The sequence below is a fragment of the Corvus hawaiiensis genome, chromosome 3 (genome assembly GCF_020740725.1).
Source record: "Corvus hawaiiensis isolate bCorHaw1 chromosome 3, bCorHaw1.pri.cur, whole genome shotgun sequence".
NCBI classification, from domain to species: domain Eukaryota; kingdom Metazoa; phylum Chordata; class Aves; order Passeriformes; family Corvidae; genus Corvus; species Corvus hawaiiensis.
In genome coordinates, this window is record NC_063215.1 from 106,335,297 (window position 1) to 106,351,727 (window position 16,431).

Below are 16,431 nucleotides of genomic sequence, written 5' to 3' on the forward strand. Positions count from 1 at the left end.
GGGATGAGCTCGGGGCAGTCTGGCAGGGTGTGCTCACTGTGCACCTACGAGTACCACCACGATCAATTGTCCACTCTCCATCTTGGCCCTCTGCCTGTGCTGCTGTCCGCCTCTGCAGCCAGCTTTCCTGCTCTCCCAGCAAGGGTTGTCTCTGCATGGCAGTCAGCCACTTGGTGCAGCCGTGCTGCTGCTCCCAGAAGTGCCCAATGGCTTCTCGCCGCTGCCATCCCACGGCCTGCAATGCCAAGAGGGAACAAGCAGCGCCTCCTGTGTCACCCCACCCAAATACAGCGGCCTGTGTAGCAGGTGACAGCCAGGAGGGGCTGCCTGGTGCTCCCAGGCTGTTTGCTGCCCGCAGTGAATACACAGCACATAGTCCCTAGTGGCTCTTGCCTCTCCTGTGAGGGCAGCCTGCCTGTGCTATGATCCTGAGTAGGGTGAGAGAAGAAGAAGGGAGCTAGGAATGATACTTTGAGTGCTCTTTTCTAGTGATGCTACTTCCATGCTCACAATTGACCAGAACTAGCCTGACGTGGCTCCCCATTCCTATTGAATATAGATGTGTACATCCACATCCTTCTGCAGTGACACCACTGATGGCAGTGACAGGGGTACACCAGTGACAGCCAGATTAGCTCCCATCTGAATATTTTTGATGTTACACTTCCTCCATACTGTGTGAGAACATGCAGGGTAGCACAAAACTTCTACAGATTCTAGAGCAGTTCATCTAGATTCTGTGCAATATTTAAACTCCATCATTTGAGACAGCTCAGATGTTTCCTTGTACACATTAGAAAACGACCTGTTGAGTGCATGACATGAAATTGATGATCAAGAGTCCTTTGGATGACAAGTGGGTTTCTTAAGAAATGCATTTATCATCTGAATTTTCTCATACCTTGTAAACTGACTATCAAGAGATTGTGTCTGCCAACAATTTGCATCTGTATTTACGTATTCTTATCATCAATTTGCATTTGGAAGGCTTTTTTATCAACCATCTGGGCTAGAGATTCCATTTTTCCACAAGAGAAAGCTTAGGCTTGCACAGTGTGCACACAAGTCCATTTGAGGACAAACACATTTCACCTCAGCATCTTTCAAATACAGCCAGTGTGTACTTTATTGAAATAGTAAAGATTCATGATGCTTGGAAAGAACAAAATCCATGAACTACTCCCTTCCCAAGAGCAGGCTGAAATGTAAGTGCACTCAGCTGCCCTCTGTCTAGAATATTTGAAGCCAATGGGAACAGAGGCGCTGTGAGGTGTGAAGGGTCAGGTATCGCTGTTCCCTGGTAGCTGCTCTGAGGGGATTCAGCCGGGCCCAGCAGGACTCGCTTGTTCAGGCTCGGCTTGGTGCTGTCACGAGGCAGCTGCAGGTCTTTCCTCAGGGAGTTGCAGAGTGCCTCTGTCCTCAGGGCTCGGGGAAATCAGGGCGCTGAGACAGGAGAGGCAGCTGAGGGGTCCCTCGTGGGGAGCAAGTCCTGCTGGTGGGCACTGTCTCACAGGGAGTGGGAGCTCTGCGGCCTCAGGAACGTGCCGCTGGCTGTGGTACCTGTGGCACTTGGGAGCTGGCGCTGTGTGGGCAATTGTCAGGTTGAGCCAAGGAGCTGTGCCCAGCTGGGGGGGCTGGGAGAAAGCAAGGAGCCAGAGAGCAGGGAATTCTCTGAGCCAGTGCCAGTTTGTACCTCATGGAAGCCTGGCTGGGAGATGGGGCTGCAGGCCGCTCCATGGCGGGGTGCCTTGCCCGGGGCTGCAGCGCTCATGGCTGACCCTCTCCTTACAGTGACCCCGCAGACGGCCACTGGTGCCGAGCGCCGAGAGGAGCCGCTCCGTGGGAAGGGGCAGAAGGACGGAGCCTCTTTGGAGCCACAGCAGTCCTTGCTCGAGGCACTCTCCTTGCTCAGCAGCGATGACTGGTAAGAAAGGCCCCGTTCACTCTGTCTCCCTCTTAGCGTTAAGGTAGGTTAGGAGAGCATCTTGCTAGTGCCTCTGAGCCCCAGCAGCCCAGAGGGCCGAGGGGCACCAGTGAAACCACTCCAGAGCAGAGAGAGGATAAAGATTTGAGAGCAGCCTTTTCTTGGCCTTGGTCTGCAGCAGTGCTCCAGCTGCAGCAGGTCCGTGCTGTTTCCTCGCTTTGCCTGCTGCTCTGTGGAGCTGCAAAGGAAATCTTGAGGGAAGAGAGAAAGCTGTGGGACAAGATGATTTGCTGGCTGAAGCCAGAAGCAGGATGGCAGCAGTTTGGAGTGTAGAGATTTGGGTGCCTCGGGGCCCAGTGGGACTGAGTAAGATTTGTCTCTGGCCCCACTGCTGGCAGCAGTGGCAGGAGTCAGGGTCTGCCCGTGACCTTCCGCATGTGAGTCCCAGGAGCAGCTACAGGGAGTTCTTCTTTCTGAGAAATGCACTGAGTTGTGCTATAGAGTCACTCAGCCTGTCATTAGTCCTGAGGGGCTCATGGCAGAAGAGAAGGAAAAAGAAATAAAATCCTCTAGGAATCTTGCACTTTTGCAAGTCAACTGTTTCCTTCTCACTGCTTCATATGGGCCTGAGATGTTTTGTCAATACTCACAATGTGTCCCAAACTTAGACACAGACAGAAGGAGGCCTGTAGAGGCCCAGAGGTGATAACCCCACAAATGTTAGGTGATACTGGTTGTCTTTTTGATGTCTGGGTTATCATCTACTCACTGCTTCATTCACCCTGGGATAAGGACTCCATTCACCCTGGGATAAGCATGAAAAATCTGCCACAATGCATCTCCTTGTGCAGTCGCCTTTGCTCTGCCCTGTCTCTTCTGCTTTCTCTTCCCCATTTCTGTTTGGTGCCCTGTGCGGTGCAGAGAGCTTCTGCAGCTGTGGGGGGGTCCGGGTGACACTCAGGGATGCCCGTGGCATCGGCCGCCAGCCCTGCGCTGCAGCCCCGATGCATCACGCGCCTTCCTGTAGCTCAGGTCCTGCCCAAAGCAAGTGCTGAGAGAGGGAGTTGTTTGCACCTTGTAAATAACATGTTGCTGCTGTTTTAGGTAGGGGCTTTTGGGAAAAGCTAGACTTTCAGCTGTTCTTGCCCGGGTGTGGAACCTTCTGGGGCATCCTGCTGCTTTCTTGGGGAATGTGTGAGGTGGAGTGGAGTGGGTGACAGACAGGCCTAGATTGCAGAGTGGAAACTCAGCTACAGAGTGCCAGTGCAGACTCTCACTGCTGAACTGCCTGCTGGGGCTAGCAAAGAAGGAAAATGCCCCAGACACAGCCCAGTGGGACTGTGTCTCAGGGACAGGTACAGGGAGGTGACAAGAAACAGCAGCATGGCACGGTCTCACAGCCTCCAGGAAGCACTGACATAGGGACTTCATGTGCCAGAGACTTCAGAAAGGCTGTCTTGTTAAACGGCCACAAATGAAGACTCTGAAAGCCCTCTATTTGCCTCTTGGATTTGTGTATGCTTTTGACAGCCACAGCAACCTGTGGCAGCGAGTTCCACGATTTCATCACGTACTGCTTGAAAAGCACCTCCCTTTGTTTGACTGAGCCGCCAGCCTGGTAAATTCAGAGGGTGCTGCCTAGTTCTTGGGTGGAGAGAAAGTCAATCTTTTTGGTACTTGCCTTTCAGGGAGCTGAAGGAGAAGGGACTCTTCAGCATCAAACACCTGGCTGAGTCCCACTCAGAAGTCCTTCTTTGTAGACTTCGTGAGGTTTGCTTGGCACTTACCAACGAGGTAAGAACATTGTTCTGAATCGTCCTCCGTGCTTCTTACACGGTGTGTAGAGTAGATATGTGCTTGTTCATCTCCCTGTGTGCTCAGGAACTGCCTTCATTTCTGTTTCTAGACCTTATCTTTCTCATGTCTGTCAGCTCTCTATAGGATCTGTGTGCACATGCAGCTCTATTTACTGGTAGGTCGGGCATCTGACACTCTCCTCTTGGAGCGAGCTGCCATTACAATGCAACGTGCAAATGCAGAAGCGGAGACACTAATTATGTTATTTGCTGCAGTCCAAATCTCTGCCCAAGCTGTAATTCAACACTGCCAATTAGTCTGTAGACTTGAGCCTGTGTTTTCTGTTTCCTGGCTGAGGGCTTCAACTGCTGCTGTTACTTTTTCAAACAGGAGCAAATGACTCTTTTGTCTTTATGACTTGTGCCTTTATGGCTTGAGAGCAGCCCTTGCTTTAATTTGTTTCTTTGTTTTTTGAATAAAAGGGCCTAAAACCAAAGCAGTGGACATTCCAGAAGAATTAAGTAGAACACTTTAAGTGAAATAATATGTTTTAGGCCTGCAGGAAGCAGGCCTGAGGCCTAGCACAAGTAGGTGCCAGAGTTAAGTGCCTTTCTGTGCTTGTGCTCTTCTGCTCTGCCTGTGCTTTTGTGTTCCCCTGGACACAGCGGGAAGTGTTGTCATTTCCTGGGACTTTTGTCTAAGGCAACTGGTTTTCTTTTCAAGGTGATTCTTATGTTTCCCCGCATGACTTCCCCAGGTGACCAACCTTCGCTCAAAGGTGTCTTACTCTGCAATCGTCACTCTTGGAGAGCTCTTTGTGACCTTGCAGAAGGACATGGACTCGGAGGTGGATGAGGTTGCTCGGGTCCTTCTCCAGATGGTGTGGAACTCCCCAGAGTTTGTTCAGAAAGCAGCCAGTCACACCCTGGGAGTCATGGTGGAGCATGTGACTCCTGCACGAGCAATGACTGCTCTCATGGACAGTGGAGTCCAGTAGGTTCTTCTTCTCTTAGTGATATTCTTCACCTTCTATTGTGTGTGGGGGGGGAGAAGGGCTGAGAGAGAGAATGGGAACGGTGGGAGGGAAGGGTCCTGTATCCTGCATCTTCTGTGATCTCAGTGACTTGATTCTCCAATCAACCTCACTTCTTTCCTCTTGTCACCTATTTCTGCCCTCATGCAGCCCTTTAGTTGACAGAATCACAGAGCTGTAGAATATGCTGAGTTGGAAGGGGCCCATCAGGCTCATCGAGTCCAGCTCCTGGCCTTGCACAGAACAAACACGCCAAGGGTCACACCATGTGCCTGAGAGCGTTGTCCAAAGGCTTCCTGAACTCTCTCAGGCTTGGTGCTGTGACCAGTGCCCTGGGGAGCCTGTTCCAGTGCCCAGCCACCCTCTGGGTGAAAAACTTTTTCCTGATATCCAAGCTCAACCTCCCCTGACTCAGCTTGCTGCTGCTTCCTGGAGTTCTCCCAGTCTGTCCGAGTTGCCTAGATGTGGTGAATGGTGGGCAAGTGAAAGTGCCTGCAAAGGCTAAGGATAGAGCCCTGTGGTTTTGTGGGAAGAGGGACAATTGCAACTGCAGCTGTGAGCGCTCTTTGATATTTCACAGCCCTAACCACAGAGGCCTTGGGAAAAACCATGCATCCTCATTATGCCATTCACTTGAGAAGTAAGGAGGGTTCTTGCTGGGGCATGGAGCACATGGGGGAGAACGTGCTGGGTGTGGCACAGCCTGCACAGCAGGTGCAGCTCCTGCCAAGAGGAGTCTTGTAGGACTGTCCTGGCCTTAGAGGCCCACTTGCTATTCAAACTGATGTCTCATGTTAGCCTTGAGATGATGAATCACTGTACAGGCACCTTCACAGGCCGACTGCCATGGGACAGCTGAAGCAGGTGCTGCCTTAAGTGTTGGTGCTGGGCCTGATAGTCCCCAAGAGACACTGTCTAGAACAGGACAAGCTGGCTAAACTGACTGCCACCCTTTCCTCAGCTTTGGAAAAGGGGGAAACGTTCAGATGTATCTCTTGCCAAGCCTCACAGAAGAAACTGGCTGCATTGCAGAATATTCTGCAACTTCATGTCCCACAGCGTGTTTTCCCTGCATTTGTTTCTTTCCCAAGGTCTGCAGATTTGGGGGTAAATGGGTGCAAATATCCTCAATCCTGCTGCGGCTGTCTGTGTAGTGGCTGGCTCCTGATGGGTCAGCCTGGGTTGTCTTTAATTTCCCTCTTTCTCAGAGTGAATTTGGGGAAAGACGTTGAGTATCAGATAGTGCAGGGAGACTGAATTCCTCACTCTTGCTTGCAGGCAGTCCTTCTGTAGAGTGCTAACTTTGTGTTTCTCTGTGGACAGAACCTTCTACAGGTGTCCCAAGTGTCAGGGAGAACCCAGGCCTCCTTCCCCCAGCAATGACAGGGAGCATGCTCTGGCCAAGGCCTGCGCTGTGTCCCTCTGCTCCCTGTGCCCCAGTGTCCGCTCTCTTCTTCCCAGGAGCCGCCACGTCCAGGTGCGGAAGTGCGCGGCCCAACTCCTCCTGTCCTTGATGGAGAAAACTGGAGTCACGAAGCTCGCAGGAACGCCCAGGGCTGAGAGGCTGGCGCACGCGGCAGGGACGCTTGCTCAGGACTGTCACGAGGACACAAGGTAATGATCTTCATTTCACCTCCTAAAACAGGAAAACTGTTGGGTGTCTGGCTGTAAAGGGCAAAACCACAAAAGAGTGGAAGCTAAAGGAAATATTAAGTTCCCTCACTGTGTGGATGAGGTTCACAGAGTCACGGAATACGCTGAATTGGAAGGGACCCATCAGTGTCATCGAGTCCAGCTCCTGCCTGTGTGCAGGGCCCCCCAAGAGTCACTCCATGTGCCCGAGAGCATTGTCCAAAGGCTTCTTGAGCTCTGTCAGGCTTGGTGCTGTGACCACTGCCCTGGCTTGTCTGGGGAAATGACTGTGCTGGGGAACCTGAGGTTGTCCCGCAAGAGGGAGCATTGCCAACTTCCTGGGACTTGAATGATTCTTTCCTGAGATCAAAAGAGCCATCAGATGAGCCAGTCAAACAGTTTTGCTTGGCCTTAGGTGCACAAGACAAAGCCAAAATGTTGGCTAATGTTCATCACTGAAGGATCGCATACATCTATTTCTCATTAACTTAAGACTTTCCTAGAAATATTCCCGGGGTCTTTAGCCAATGTATTCAGTCTTTCTAAACCTCTTCTGCAGATTTCTGTAATGCTCTTATCTGTGGCTGAATGACCTCCAAATTGCTTCCTGAAGAAAACTGTGGTTTCCTAGTGGCAAAATCAACCCAAACCACCCAAATCCCCTCACTTTGAGGATTCAATTCCCATTAATAGCTGCCAAGAACGCATGAGCAACTAGCTGTCCCTGTGCATACATATGGTATAGAATAATCAAAAGCAAGCATGAGGCATTTGGTCCTGGCTTCCCTGCCAGTTAAAGAAAGGCAAATTACTGTGCAATGGCAGCAAGACACTGCTAATAAGCTCTGACTCAAAGCAGAGGTGTTTTGCTTGTTCCCTGGGATCCTTCGATGCCACAGAAGCGCACCCACAGTTTCAGAGTGAGATTGTATTTTTCTGTTGCCCCACGTTCTCCTCTTGCCTCTTGTGTTCAGCTGACAGCACTGTGCAGTGACAAGTGGAGGTAAACCTCTCTCTTTGCTGAGTAGGTAATGCCTTCTCATGCAGGTATGGCAGCTGCTGAGTTTAAGGTATCAGCTTATTCTGTTAACGCTCCTCCTTTGTTTGTTCACCTTCTATTCTTTCTTTCCTTCTTTCTTTCTTTCTTTCTTTCTTTCTTTCTTTCTTTCTTGTTTTAGGCATTATGGACAGGAGATGGTGAAAATGATGCTGAATCACCAAAAATTTAAAAGGCTTTTGGAACAATCTCTTTCCACCCGTGACCTGGAAGATATTCTGACAAGAATGAAGAAGAAAGTAAGTGCTTGGTAGGAGAAATGTCTCCTTTGTGCAAGTATTGCCACTGCTGATATGAGATCAAACATACCTAATCTTATCTCATTCCTTTTCTGCCAAATCATTTTGCTCCTGGGAATGAACTGTTGATCCGTAGCCTGTTCATCTGCAGAGCACAAAGGAATTGATAATATTAGGGGAAAAGTGGGGTATTGGATATTTTGTATATTGGCCACAAACAGGGAAGGGAAAGAGGAGGAAATGTGTTTACATTTAAGCATAACCCCCCACCCCACTATCCCTACTCTGCCCCCAGTGACGCAATTAAGTGAGAACAGTGCTTCTGGAGATAACAGAGTCTTTGCAAAAGACACAGGAAGCAGTAGTGCCAAGAAAATTTCCAAATATTCAAAAGATGTCCCAGTCAATCCCAATTCCTACAATTACTATCTGTCTTCTGGGAATACTGCCCTGCTGTCATGCCCTGTGCAGCTGGAAGAAGCTTGGTGAATTCAGCAGCATCCAGAGGAAAATCATTTGTTTGCCTGGGTTATTTTTTTATTCTTTTTACCTACGTTATAGAAGGGAGTGTGCCTTTGTGCAGCACCAGGGAGAGTGAGTGTGGAACCAAATCAACTTCCAACACAATGGGCCAACCTCCAAAGAGTCCAAATTTTTCTGCAGCTTCCTTTAAGAGCATTAGTTCCCTACCAGTTTGCATTATTCCCATTTATGCTCAAGAGGAATGAATTGGGGATTTTAGACTGCTGCTCAGTATGGTAGCAGCCATAACCTGCCTTGGGCTATTGAAAACAAAGAGTTGGCATCACTGAACCTCTGGCCTGTTTCCTTCTGTAAGTTCGGAAAGGTTTGCCCAAGCCTTGGTAGCAGTGATCCTGGTTATAAGTTGTGTTTTAAACAGGTAATTTCCTATTTTACATTCTAAAGATCCATGGGGTTTCTTTATGCCTTTGTAGGGGATGGAAACGCAGAAGGATGAACACCCATCTGTCGAGAAGCCTGTGAAGAAGAGGAGCGATGGCTCGAAGAAGCCCCAGGCCACATTGCCTTCTAGTAAACGGTACTGAGCACTTTAGTTAGATGTGACAAAGCACGTGGCAAGCTTTACATGTCTCTTCCTCAGGAAAATCTTTCTGGTGGAGATGACCTGTGCCAGAGATTGTTTCCTTTCCCTACAAATGCTCTATCATAAAAAATGTCTCCTTCTGCATTACGCTGAACACAACTTCTCTGGAAGGGTTTCCACAAAAAATGGGCGACAAAAAGACACCCATTGGTTGCAGCTCAGAAGATCCAGTGCAGTGGCAAGGACAGTGCTGTGGAGGCTGTGAGAGGGCCATGTCTCCGCTGCCTCACTTGGGACAAGTAAATTCAAGCAGGGTTTTTTTCCTCTGAGAGCAGTCTTTTTCAGATGGGTGTTTTGATGAGAAGTCCCAGTCTAGAAGCAAGATGCCGTTCCCCAAAATAGCACTTCCCATGCATGTGGTTTGGCCTTCCTGAGTCATGGTTTTCTTACCCTCAGACAGTACCAAGATGAGTAGTAAGTAGCAAGCCAGTTCCTGAGCAACTTTGGTCAACAGGTGTCTCAATGTGGACGTTTTGTCTTGACATTCCTGTCCTTCATACTGTTTGCTTGATGGACAGCATGTTTGGTTTATTTCCCCCTGTGCTGCAATCAGCATTTGAGACAGGAATTTGGTCCTTGCTGTCTCTTCCTGCCAGTGGGAGAGCTACTTGTACCTGTTGTCCTCTGATAACAGAGGGGATTTATTTAGCTCTGTCATGCTCAGCGCTGGCAGGAGAGTGACCACATGCCTCAGTAGCATAGTCAGGATCTTCCCATGCTCAAGAGAGTTGTTCCCAGTGGGTTTGTTAAGCTGTGGATCTAGTCTCTAGGGAAGCAATCATGTGAGCGTAGTGCTGGGATGTCTGGCTTCTGTTTTTATCCCTGTTACGGATTTTCTGGATCCTTCAGATATGCCCCTATCCATCTGTTCAGATGCATCTGAGCTACTTTTCCAGATTGTCATGCCTGCTGTAGAGACACTTCTCCAGAGGGATGAGTTTCCTTATTATAAGACGCACACCTCCCTCATGATGAGGCATTTAAACATGGAAGTAGCGTCTCTCTTTCTTCACAAAGCAGTGCGACATGTGTACCTGGGAAGCCGTCTGGAGATAAGTGAGATGCATCTCATCCTTGGTTTTCCTGAGTAAGCACTGGTGAGAATGTTGCTTGCAGATTGTCTCCTGTAATGATTGTGTAGCGGGTTTGGTTTGTAACCAGGCAGAAACACCAATTTAGTGTAGTGGTTTGGTCCAAAATACTCATTACTATTTACCTTCTGTGAGATAAGAATTAGGAGAAACGCAAAGCAGTCACCAAACTTGAAAGAATAGAAAGAAGTTTATTAACAGACCTAAAAGAAGAAAAACAAAGTCATACCACGCCTTCAGAACACTTCTCCTCCCCCCTGCCTTTCTCCCTTCTTGCAGTGATAATGTAAAAAGACAGCCCTTGAGATGTTCAGTCTGTTTACCACTTCCATAATAACCTTGTTCAGTCCATTTAGGAAGAGGAGTCTCTTGCCCATGCTATGAAAACATTATCGCAAGGAGCCAGCCACCCGGGTTGGTTCTCTGCTTGCATGTGAGTCCCTTCCCCCGTCTTGCAGCTTTTCCCACAACTGCTTTCGAGGGTCCACTCTTGAATTGCTGGGGTAAAATTTTAAGGTTGAGCCGTTCAGAAACAAAAGTTCTCTTCACCCATCTCTGGGAGTATTTCATTTCTAAGAATAGAGGCCCTTCTCCTTCCCTGGAAGCAAAGGGTCTTCCTCATCTTCCTCTTTAGAACTATCTCTGGGAGCATCTCTAGGACCTGAGGTTTTCTCCTTTTCCATTTGGAGCAAAAGTCCTCATCACTTCCATCTCTCCCTGTTCAAACTTCTCATGAAATTACAGCTGCGTCAGCATCTGCTTATCTCAGCGCAGGTGCTTTTGCTCACAAGTACAAGTTGAATGCTCCACCCCCCATGCCTTCATGAAATTACAGCAGGTACTCTGATCGATCATAGCTTCACAACAGAATTTCAGCTTTAAGCATCTCCTCTTTCACTTCCCTCCGGTTTTCAGCTCTTCATAGCACTAAAAGGGTTAATCTCACCTAGGCCTTGCAGCTGGAATGTGGCTTATCGCTGTTGGTCACATGACCTCTGCCAGACAGCCGTGCAGCTTTAGCTGAATCTTGGCAGCTCTGGAGAGGGGGAGCCGAGCCGCTCCGGCTGCCCACAGCCCTGCTGTGGGGGGGGTTCCGCGGGTGGAACAGGGCCCGTCGGCTCCAGGATGGCCGTGGCCCGACCCGGCCTGGCCTGAGCAGGGCCTGGGCCGGGCCCGCTGGCCCCCACACGGGGCCCGCAGCCACCTGTCCCAGCACCGGAAACAAGACAGAGAGAGTCTGCCTCGGGGTTTCCTGTTCTTAAGTGTGGATCACAGAGGCGGTCACAACTTTAAGTGGCTTAAAGAATTGTCCATATTCAAAGTGGCCAGCTGATAGGTTCTGTCAGGTCACAGAAGGAGCTGTAAGCACTCCTTTGCAAGAACATCACTTCCGGGACTATGCTTGCTAACCCATGACAGATTGTCATGAGGTCTCCCGTTGTTTTTCAGATCAGGATTTTCTAGCTTGAAATCACATCATTAGGAAACCTCCCCAAGATGTTCTGCTCACAATTAACTGAAGGTATGATCACCAACAGGTCCGCATTTGGTTTTATTCAACAGGGTGAAGTCTACCTCTGATGGACGCCTCCTACGCCGCCCAAAAGCCCAGGTCACGTTACCTCCGGCTGTGGAAGAAACGGAGTCGCTCCAGAAGCTGTACAATCTCCTGGAAGCCAAGGAGTTTAAGACACGGATGGAAGGAGTGGCACTCCTCCTAGACCTGTGCAAAAGCAGCCCCCAGCTCGTCTCCACTAACACTGTCCAAGTATGTAGGGTGTCTTCATTGTTCCTTTCCTTTAGCTCCTTTCCCAAGCCTGTAGCAGGCAAGTTAATTCAGTGTGTCTTGGCACTACATCCTGGCTGTGTGGGACAGGCTGGTGCCTCTTACCCTGAAATATTTAATTCAGGTCCACGCTTCAGGACAAGTTCTTTCGGTCCAGATGTATTTGTCTGGCAGGTGCCTATTGATGCTGTTCATCAGAGGAGGACAGAGTTTTCTGCTGGTGTAACTTCTGCTGTCTCCTACTCCCACTTGGGTTAAGTGAAGGGAATCCAGCCACTGAAAGCGTGGCAATTATTCTCCAGACAAAAAAATGGGTTTGGATGGGGAAGAGAAGTATCAGGCTGGGCAGGTTTAAACCAATTTTTTTTAAAAGGATACTTCTGTAAACTCCGACTTGTCTTGCACAGGCACAACTCTGGTTACTCGTTTCCATCGGCATCCCTAGTCCTCTTGGTAAAGACGGTGCTCACCCTTCTTGGGGGGGTCTTTTTTCTCTTTGGAAAAGGAGGGAAATGGCTAGGGACAGATCTCTTCCTTCTCCTCCCAGTAGCTGCTTTTTCCCTTTGTCCAGAAAATGGTGCCTGATAATGTGGCTGTCAAGGGACTGAACCTGCTCTAATGAGAGCGGTCCAGCACATTAAATTTCAGAAGTCTACCTGCTGGGTAGACAATTGGTCTGGATCCTGGAAGAGTTGATCAGAGCCCTGCACTTCTCCAGACACAGGTTCTGAGACAGATGGAACAAAACCTGGATCTCCTCCAGCCATAGTTTTGGCAAAATCGTAACTGCCCTCAGAACTTGAGACAACTGCGTAGAAAAAGGGGCATTGTAAATATCTGGTTCCATACTTCGAAAGCAAAGATACCGTTTTGCATCAATAAATGGGATGAATTTAATGACTGAAATGTGGAGAGAAACACCATAGGAACTATTCTGTCCCCACCCAAAGCTCTTCAAAATATATGAAAATCTTTCAACCAGCATGAGGTTGCGCAACCATTCCAGTGAGCGGCCCACAGGAAAACAGGGAAATTGTGCAAGCAAGTGCTGACCTGACAGGAAGGATCACTTTCATCTTTTACATTGCTGAGTGCTCACTTCTGCGTCCCTTCCTCAAACAAGGACATTTTAATCCAGCTTTCATGTTGTTTGTTCTCTTCACAGATTTTTGATTATTTTGTCCCGAGACTTGGTGATACGCACAAGAAAGTGAAGCAGAAGGCGCTGGACGTGCTGGCTGAAATCGTAGGCATCCTGAAAGATGGCTTAAACCCGGTGATCATCTGTCTGGTTGAAGGAATAACAAACAACCTAAACTCAAAGGACCCCGGGGTTTATGCCGCAGCTGTGAAAGCGCTGGAAGAATCCATGGCTCACTTAGGTAAGGCTGAGCCCTGGCATGGACTCTCCTCAAGTGTGTCTCTGCCTCTGCGAGTCAAGAGAACGCTGAGTGCCTTGACAGCTGTTGTTGTCTGTGGAAACCTCCAGCTGACATCCACCAGAAGCTGTGCAGGTGCAGTCCTTACGCACCAGTCCCCCAGCAGGCTTGAATGTGCATCAGCATTTCCCAAAAGTCCCAGGAGCCCTTGGCTCTGTGCTGCTTGTCTGAAGAGGAAGTGCTGGACTACAGCTTTGCTGGAATTCAGGGCCAAAGGGATTTTTGGAGTTTGCCTGGGCCCCAGTTGACTTCCCAAATGAATAGCTTTGCTGTTGGCATGAAGGGACAGCGGCGCATCAGAACCTCTGCAGAGCAGCCTCCTGGAAGGCTCCACATCATAGGCATTAGCTTCATTAGGACAGCAGGATCAGTTCTTTACTGCATGCTTGCATGAAGATCATTTGAGACCTCCTTTTTGTATCTCATGCAGGAAAGGAGCTCTTAATAATACCCTGCTACTGAAACCCACACTGGGGTGTAGCTCTGTAGTGGTTCCCAATGAAGCAGATTGCCTGCTTTGTCACTGCCAGCCCTGGTGACCCTGTGAGGGACCAAACTTCATCCCACACACGTTCTGTCTCCAGGAAAAGCTTGCCTTGGCTTATTAGAGTGGCAGGACTCGAGGCTTGCAGGCCAATGCAGGCAACAGTAAATTCAAACATGACCCCCAAAACCGCGACAGATAGGCACAAGGAAAACCAAAATACATACGCCGGTCAAGTATTGGGAAATCAGTTCATTTTCCAGTCTCTCTGCCAAGATCTGATTTCACAGATGTTACAGAACCCCACAGGCTACTGAGGCACTGAGCACTAATAGCTCTTGTATGAGTAACTTGGAGTCTTGTCCCTAGATCCACACAGGTAACCTGACAATTTAAAAACAGCTTATCCTTCAGGTGGGAACGGAGGTGTGCATTTTGGAGCCTTCTCACCCTTTTCCATAGGGGAGGGAGAAGATCACCTCTGCAAAGCTCTGGGATGCAAAACCTTTTCACTGCTTACGTGTGATTGAAGTCTTGAGGTCCCTGATGTGAAATGTTTAACATAGCTCCTGGTACAGCAGACAACTTTGGATTTAAAAAGTGACAGGAGAGCTTTTCTTTTGGAATTTAAAATCCTCCCAGGTAGGCTGGAAGGAAAGAAGAAAAGGATTCAAAAATCGGCAGGAATTTCCTTTCTTTTACAAAATGTAGTTGCCCCTGCCCTTTCCCTCCCCACTGTCCTTTCTCTTATGACCTCAGAAGAGAGAGCAGAAATGTGTGTTTCCCTTGTAGATAAAGTATCCCTGATGAAAGAGTTCAGCCACCGCAGGAGTGAACTGAAGGGCCAAGCTCTGCTGGATGTCACGGAGCATCTCTCAGGCATGGCCTCCCCTTCTAAGGCAAGAGGTCTTCCGAGGCAGAATTTACAGGGAATGCCAGTGAATAGACACTAGAGTGGCTCCTCCAAATCAGGAGGTGCTGAGCTTGTCCCTCCTGCCCAATACCCATGGAAGGTGTATTGGGCAGGTTTTCCCTGGCTGCTGCAGAGGTGTGCAGCATCTGAGATGGGGGCGGCGCTCGGCCTCGGGGCTGAGGTCTCACTGGGGCATCTCAGAAGCTGCCTCCAGGAAAGGGAGGGGCTAAAAATTCCCAAGCTGGCTCCTCTCTTGGAAGCTCAGGGACAGCTCTGATCCTTTAGGGAAAATGGTGGCAAATGCTGTTTCAGGGGATCGGTTTGTTTTGTCCTCACAGAATTCTTGCTTTGCTCTTGGAAAGTTTTGAGGCGGAAGCCTGCAGTGCCTGGGGGTCACAGCTTAGGTCCAAACTCAGCACACATGTTAGAGGCACGGATTTTGTGCAAGGCAGCCTTTGGGGGCAGAGGGGCAGAAGCAGAGTGCTGAGGCTCCCTGCCTGTGCTGTGGAAGTGCCATTGGACTGAGCATTTCAGGGTGTGCAGTCAGGGTCTTCCTATGTCAGCGCTGCCCAAAATGCTCCAAATGCAGCTGATAATTGATTGCTCAGAGGAGCTTGCTATGTCAGCAATAGCCAAGGGATGGAAAAATGATAACCTCAATATATACTAGAGAAGACAGTGTATAGCCTTGCTTTATTTATAGCCTTGCTTTAGCGGGGTCTAAATCCACTGCTAATTAAGCCAGGTCACAAAAACGGAGTCATCCTTTTTATTAGAAATCTCTCAATTTCCTCTCTAAAGTGCCTTTCAAACCTTCAGCAGTGGGTTTAGACAACTTCTAAATGGAAATAAACAGCAATTTGACATTTTGGTCATTCATCATGCTGGAAACAGATTGTGGAATGATTTAGTAAAGGTGTGAAGTCTGCCACAGGTACAAGGCTCGGATCTGGAGAAATTAGTCCTGAGGGCTTGGTGGTTCTGTTTTGGGGATGTTCAGCTGCTTTGCCCATTTCTGGATCATGGGGCTCTCACTGTTATTTCACTGATCTTAGCCAGAGAGACTCCCAAAATCACAACTAGAGGTAGATCCTTGTTTGCATTAAGGCTGGTGGTTAAGAAGTTTGCGTCTCTCTTCCGGCAGCGCTTGTGGCATGGGTTTATCCCAGGAGCCCCGAAGTCGTCCAGCGCTACGCCCTGCCCGTGCTCTGGTCCTTCCTGGGGAACAAGGCGCTGCCTGTCCGAAGCGCCAATGTCCGCACTGTGGTCACCAAGCTTGCCTGCGCCCTCTACAAGGTGATGGGCGCCAAGCTGAGGAAGCATGCTGCCAGCCAGCCTCCGCATGTGCGGGAAAACCTCTCCGACATTTTGGGCTGGTGAAGGCTCGATGACCTGCAGGAAGATGACAAAGTGCTGAGTTGGACACCTCCGGACGTGACTTCTTAGCTGTGCCAAAAAGGACAGAATGCAAAGGAAGGGTGTGCACCTGCCCCCGCTCTCTCCACCCCCCTTCCTAGTCGTGGCATGGGGTGCCTGAAGCAACTTCCAATTGAGGACAAGGTGAAGGCTGAGCATGGCTCAGCCTCACAAAGAGGTAAGGCGGGAGCTGGGCCGCTCTCTGGCGGGAGGAAGGCTCTTGTGCCAGCCTAGAGAGCCTGGGCACATTGCCAGGGAACAGTTCTGCCCTGCATGTGCCCCCTGCACTGAGCTGTGCTGCTCCCAGTGCCCCGTGGAGCTGTAGGGCTGCTCAGCTGTGGGGCCGGGAGAGGAGCAGGAGGGTGCGTGTGCAGCTGAGCCATTCCTGGAAAGCACAGGCCTCTGGGCTCCCTGCTGTCCCAGGGCAGCCCAGAGGCCAGGCTGTTCCTGTGCTGGCTCTGTGCAAGTGGGTCAGGGTGTCTCCCTGGTCTGCC

At 49.7% G+C, this 16,431-nt stretch overlaps 1 protein-coding gene and 2 long non-coding RNA genes across 4 annotated transcripts; all 3 read left to right on the top strand.

Annotated features, from left to right (window-relative positions):
• Positions 1–1,780: 1,780 nt before the first annotated feature.
• Positions 1,781–4,519, top strand: LOC125322573. Its single transcript, XR_007202097.1, has 3 exons — positions 1,781–1,924; positions 3,613–3,718; positions 4,479–4,519. It is a non-coding gene; the product is annotated as an uncharacterized LOC125322573 (long non-coding RNA).
• Positions 4,520–4,672: 153 nt separating this feature from the next.
• On the top strand, positions 4,673–7,605 carry LOC125322519. Its single transcript, XR_007202047.1, has 3 exons — positions 4,673–4,714; positions 6,216–6,368; positions 7,565–7,605. It is a non-coding gene; the product is annotated as an uncharacterized LOC125322519 (long non-coding RNA).
• Positions 7,606–7,650: 45 nt separating this feature from the next.
• LOC125323509 (TOG array regulator of axonemal microtubules protein 2-like) lies at positions 7,651–16,046 on the top strand. Of its 2 annotated transcripts, XM_048298547.1 has the most exons (5): positions 7,651–7,682; positions 8,639–8,742; positions 11,463–11,667; positions 12,851–13,067; positions 15,666–16,046. In XM_048298547.1, exons 1-5 carry the CDS (start codon positions 7,671–7,673, stop codon positions 15,899–15,901), a joined length of 774 nt encoding a protein of 257 aa, XP_048154504.1. In that variant the 5' UTR covers positions 7,651–7,670; the 3' UTR covers positions 15,902–16,046. The 2 variants fall into 2 exon arrangements, with proteins under 2 accessions (XP_048154504.1, XP_048154502.1); XM_048298545.1 differs by lacking the exon at positions 15,666–16,046 and having other exon boundaries at positions 12,851–13,442.
• The last annotated feature ends 385 nt before the right edge of the window (positions 16,047–16,431 follow it).

What these genes read in the sequence shown, in the direction of transcription:
- LOC125323509 (XM_048298545.1), top strand. An exon ending in ACATTGCCTTCTAGTAAACG is followed by an intron (nt 8,743 to 11,462) that starts GTACTGAGCACT and finishes TTTATTCAACAG; the next exon opens with GGTGAAGTCTACCTCTGATG. An exon ending in TCTCCACTAACACTGTCCAA is followed by an intron (nt 11,668 to 12,850) that starts GTATGTAGGGTG and finishes TTCTCTTCACAG; the next exon opens with ATTTTTGATTATTTTGTCCC.